At 38.0% G+C, this 5,575-nt stretch overlaps 1 protein-coding gene across 1 annotated transcript; it reads left to right on the forward strand.

Moving 5' to 3' along the window:
• Window positions 1-733: 733 nt before the first annotated feature.
• LOC121996729 (crocetin glucosyltransferase 3-like) lies at window positions 734-2,501 on the forward strand. The gene has a single exon (XM_042550803.1). The coding sequence runs from the start codon at window positions 971-973 to the stop codon at window positions 2,372-2,374; it is 1,404 nt and encodes a 467-aa protein (XP_042406737.1). The 5' UTR covers window positions 734-970; the 3' UTR covers window positions 2,375-2,501.
• The last annotated feature ends 3,074 nt before the right edge of the window (window positions 2,502-5,575 follow it).

Here is a 5,575-nt window from a genome sequence, read left to right on the forward strand (position 1 = left end):
AGTTTACCTTCTTTTTTTTCTTTCTTTTCTTTTTTTTCTTTCTTTTCTTTTTTTTTTAGATTTTTTTTCTTAAATTTTAATAGAAAATATATTTTGTAGACCTTTATTAAAATAATCCAATCAAATATATTTTTTAGGATTTTATTAAAACAATCTAAGTATATATAATATATATTATATATGTATGTCAAATTTGGGGGCCCCTAAAAGTCGAGGGCCCTTGGTCATCACCCCCGGTGACATGCCTCAGGGCCGACCCTGAGTTGCAAAGATGAGGATGTTAAGGTGGATGTGTGGACATACGAAGATGGATAAAATAAGAAATAAGAACATTAGAGAGAAAATCGGAATTACATCTATTGAGAAAAAACTCCGAGAGACACGTTTAAAATGATATGAATATGTATTTAAACGATCAAAAAATACTCCAGGCGATGTGAAACTATGATAAATATACATATCAAAAAGGAAGACAAAAAAAAAACTTAATTAACAAATATAAAATAAAATTTATTTAAATATAAATAATAATATAATAAAAAATAGACCTAATGATATAATAAGATTCATAAAGCCATCTCAACTAATGGAAAGAAATTTAATTGATGTTGTTATATATCTATTTTTTAATCAAAAGAAAATATGAAAAAACAGGGATTTTCACCGTTTTTTGCTCTCCAGCATAATTTTTCACCGTTTCTTTCCTCTTCCGTGCTTTAGAGTAAAGCAGAGGACCCTCATCCGTGCTTCAGAGTAGAGCATAGGAAAGGGTCAATTCATGTTCTCGAAAAAAAAACTCTTAATTAATTAGTTGTCGACTACAAATTGGGCATCTTCTCTCTCTGATCAGATTTTGCTACTGCTGTTCTTCTGTGATCAAGAAAACGTGACGGATACTCAGTGGAGAGAGACGGGGAGGAGGGAACGGTCCTCTGCTTCGTTTCCGATCCGATTAGGGTAACAGATCGCGATGGCTTCGACGAGGAACTGTGACGGCGTCGTGGTGTTGTTTCCATTCTTGGCGCATGGTCATATGAATCCTTCCCTCGACCTCGCCCGCCTGCTCTCCACACGCTACCCTTCCCTTTCCCTCATCATCCTCACCACCGACGGCAATCTACCCCACCTCTCCCGCCGTGGCCTTCCCCCGTCCATCCGTCTCTCCGGCCTCCCTTTCCACCCCACCGATCACGGCCTCCCTCCTGACGCCGACACCACCTTTGCCCTCCCTCCCCAACTCGTCACCCGATTCAACCACGCCATCCAGGACTCCCTCCCCGATTCCTTCAGCGCCTACCTCTCCTCCCTCCTCGAAGCCGAGCTTCCCCTGCTCTGCCTCATCGCTGACATGTTCCTCGGCTGGACCGCCCCCATCGCGGAGCAGCTCGGCGTCTTCCATGCCACCTTCTACACCTCCGGACCTTACGCCATGTCTATCTACAACTCTCTATGGATCAACCTCCCCCACGTTGATGGCCGCCACGGAGACGACGACGAGATCGCCGTCCCGGGTGTACCCGGGATCACTGTGCGCCGCCGCCAGCTGTCGCGAAACATGCGCTCAGCCGCGTCGAATCCGGATCACCCCAGCGGCCGGTTCGTGCGTCGCCAGGCGGAGTGCTGCCGCCGCTCCCGCGCCACTCTGTGGAACACCGCGGAGGCCCTCGAGAAGCCGTTCCTCGAATTGTGGGCTGAGTCAACGCGGCAACCGGTGTTCGCCGTGGGTCCTCTTTTCTCCGCCGCTGGAGGTCGAGGCACCGTCGTGGACGACGGAGGCATCGCCGCGGAGTGCTTCGCGTGGCTTGACCGCCAGGCGCCTGGATCCGTGGTGTACGTGTCGTTCGGGTCGCAGAACCGGTTGCCGCCGGAGGAGGCGGCCGACCTGGCGGCGTCGTTGGAGAGGCACTCCAGGCCGTTCCTATGGGCCGCACCGGCGGCAGACCAAGCCCCTCCCCAGGACGCGATGAGACAGGGGATTGGGATGGTAGCGCGCGGGTGGGTGCCTCAGGCGGCGATCCTAGTGCACCCGGCGGTGGGGGTGTTCGTGAGCCATGGCGGCTGGAACTCGACTCTGGAAAGCCTCGGATCCGGGGTCCCAGTGGTGTTCCGGCCGATAGGAGGGGAGCAGTTCTTCAACGCGAAGTTGGTGGTGGAATTGCTGGGGGCGGGAGCGGTGGCGGCGGCAGGTGGCGCCGAGGCAGCGGAAGCGGTGGAAGAAGTGATGGCGGACGAGGAGAGAGGTAGAAAGGTGAGGCGCAGGGCGAGGGAGATCGCGGCGGAGATTACGGCGGCCGTGGCGGAAGGGATCAATGGCATCGGTGAGTCGCTGCGTGCGTTGGATGAGTTCATGAGCTCAGTCACCCGTCGATGTTGATTTTCATTCTCAAAACATGGAAGTATGTATGAGAAATTAATTTCATTCCGACTACATAATAAATTCTCCTCCAATAAATTAAATCATATTTTTATTGTATTATTATTATTTATTAAGCAGGCCTTCACGAATTTGTCCTATATTCTTTCTTTTAATTCGTTTGTCGGAAAATTTAAAATATTATTTATAGACATTTAAATATTAATTTTTAAAATATTCATTCTATTTGAAATTTTAATTTCGACCCTTTTATTATTATGTAGAAGGTCAAGTAGTTTTTTATAATAATTATTTAAATGACTCAAATACTACTCTTCAACATCTCATTAGGTGGTAGGGTAATTTTTTCCAATTTTTCATGTATTTAAAGATCGAGTGAGTCTTAGCAAATTAACAGATGAATTATATAAAAATGTTGGACTGATGAACTGTTCACTCGACGTAAACTGAATATTCAAAAAAAAAAATTTATAGAGTTGGGCAGATGATCCATAATATTAATTAATTTAAAGAGCTGGATATATAATGTCAACTTACGGAAAATTAAAGGGACAAAAATTTAAAAAAACATTTTAAATTATATAAATCAGATTATTTTAAAGTTAAAATAAGATCTAATTATATTGTGTATCTTAAAAAAATTATTACTATAATTATTTTAAAATGATTTTAATGATTTAAGAACATTCACAATGAAAGCTCGGGCGAGAGCTCCCTCATTTATGACAAGAAGCAGCTCCCTGTTAAGGGAGTTGTTTCTTCCCTATTTTATTTTAATTTTTTAATTAATGTTTTAAGTTTAGTTTATTTAAATAATAAAATATTAAAAAAATAATAATTTATAAGAAAATGTGGAACCTATAAAGATGTTGTTAGGAGGTTTTTTTTAATAGTGGATAAATGTATGATGATGTGATAATGATGGAGTTCATCGAGAGGTTCGATGGCTCTGGATGCCCTAACTAAATTTTATAAGAATATTGAAATAAAAATATATTTTTATATAAAATACATAATATATTGCTTTTTAATTTTTTTATCTAAAATAAAATACCCTTTGAACAACTTAGATAAGATAAACAGCTTTTTTTCCTTTTTTTTTTTTTTTGTCCAAATAAAATCTTTTAGTAGTAATGTCAGACATCGCCCTGGCAGCATTATTGTTCTTTCATTCTTCTTCGAGGACAACCTGATGTGGACTGACGTGGATCAGTGTACCATGAACCTGCAGCTTGCTTTTTCTTGTTTCCTCCAAATTAAGGCTATCGACAGAACCTCATCAACAAAGTGTCATACGTCCCCAGCTGCATGCCTTCAAATGCATGGTTGTCTTCTTATGTTTGGTGCACTTATGGCAGCTTAGCTGCAATCTCGGAGCTTTCACGTCTGTGCTTGTGTCCATGGATGTGAGAAAATACAAATTAGAGATCCAAAAGTTAGTAACCAAACCAGAACTATGTTTGAATTCTAATAACCAGATCAGAAAATGGTTTTCCAGACTTGCTGTTCAGCCATTTGAAAAAAAAAATTTGTGAGTAATTTTTAATATTTGCACAGGAATTTTGTTTTTTTTGAAAGAATTTTCTTGTTGTTTTCATCCTTTTGTAGTCATTTGAATGCAATGGGTTGGGCGGGCCGGTCCATACACAGCTCGTTTGGGTTCTTGTTCATTAATAAAATTCTTAATTTGAATTATCAAACTCAATAATTAATCAACAAGTAAAAATTTTAAATAATCAAATAAGTTTGAATTGAGAGCACGATAAGACCTAAACGAACTAAGCTCAAGTCAAACTTGAATTATTAGCTCGATAACATTTAAATGAACAAAGTTCAAGTCAAACTTGAACCAAGCTTAAGTTCATAAAAAATATATTAAGTCAAACTTGAATAATCATTTCAAAACCTTGATTCATTTTAGACTCAGCTTGACTTAGCTCGGTTAGCTTATTAAACAAAGCACTCAAAACTTGACTCTCTTGGCTTATTTACTGCCAGGGCTGACCCTAGACTTTGAAGGACCCGGTAAAAAAAATATATTTTGTATTAATATAAAAAATAATAAAATCCATATTGTAAAAATAATTTCATTAACAGAACATATTTATAATAATGAAAATATTATAATACATATTACTAATAATTAGTATCATTACATCATAGAAAATGAAAATTAACTATTATAATTATCTATGAAAAACTAATCTTCTTACATTTCTATCTATAAAATCATTAATCAATTTTTTATAATTAAGTTTTTCTAAAAACTCACTCTCAATCGAAATCATAGCTAATGCATTTAATCTTGTTTGGGTCATAGTTAATCTCAAACAAGATTTCAACAGCTTCAATTTAGAAAAACTTCTTTCTATAGATGCAACAATCAACTGAATAGTCAATAATATCTTATATGCAATGAATGAATTCGGGAAACAATTCATTCTTTGCAAAAAAATTAGTATTTCACTTACTGTTTTTATTTCCTTTGGTAGAATATGTTGTATGATTTTCAATTCTTGATATAAGTCATCTCCATCCAAATCTGAAACATCTTGTCTGTACTCTCTTTTCTTTGTAGTTTCCTTTCAGGATTCTTGCAACGAGCTTTCAAGTCCTCATCAATCAATGAACTCAACTTCTTAGTAGTGAAAAGCAATCCAAAAGGATCTTCATATTCCTCATATTGCTCAAACTTTTTCTTCAATGATCCAATTGTTTGATCTACTATATATAAGAAATAATCAACTCTAAAAGCTTCCTTAGTAGATTCTTATGGTATTTTGAAAGACGCACATGTAACCTCATCAAAATATCTTTTTCTATATATTTGTCTCTTTTTAGGAAAAACATGATCAATCTCCATTGTTGAAGCAAGTTCTTTTGCTATATTGATGGCTTGTCCAAATCCAGATTCTCTATACTCTTCAAAAGAAGCAATTAGCCCCTTAATCTTAGTCATATCAATGTCAATAAGTATGTTTTCATATTGTAAACTTTTGCTAATAATGTTAACTTTACCCAATATGTCATACCAAATAATCATACCCACTAAAAATTCAAAATTTCTAAGTTCAAATGTTGGTAAAAACTTAGTTTCACTTCTTATTTTAGAGTCGATGTCTTTTTCTTCTGCAACTTGAAGTAAAACTTCCCTGATTTACTGAGCTTGAAATACCACTGCTTTCACACTTTTAATACGAC

This window comes from Zingiber officinale, chromosome 6A, assembly GCF_018446385.1.
Source record: "Zingiber officinale cultivar Zhangliang chromosome 6A, Zo_v1.1, whole genome shotgun sequence".
In the NCBI taxonomy this organism is placed as follows: Eukaryota; Viridiplantae; Streptophyta; class Magnoliopsida; order Zingiberales; family Zingiberaceae; genus Zingiber; species Zingiber officinale.

Bases quoted from the DNA above. Each gene is read 5' to 3' on its own strand.
- LOC121996729 (XM_042550803.1), top strand. From the start codon at position 971: ATGGCTTCGACGAGGAACTGTGACGGCGTCGTGGTGTTGTTTCCATTC.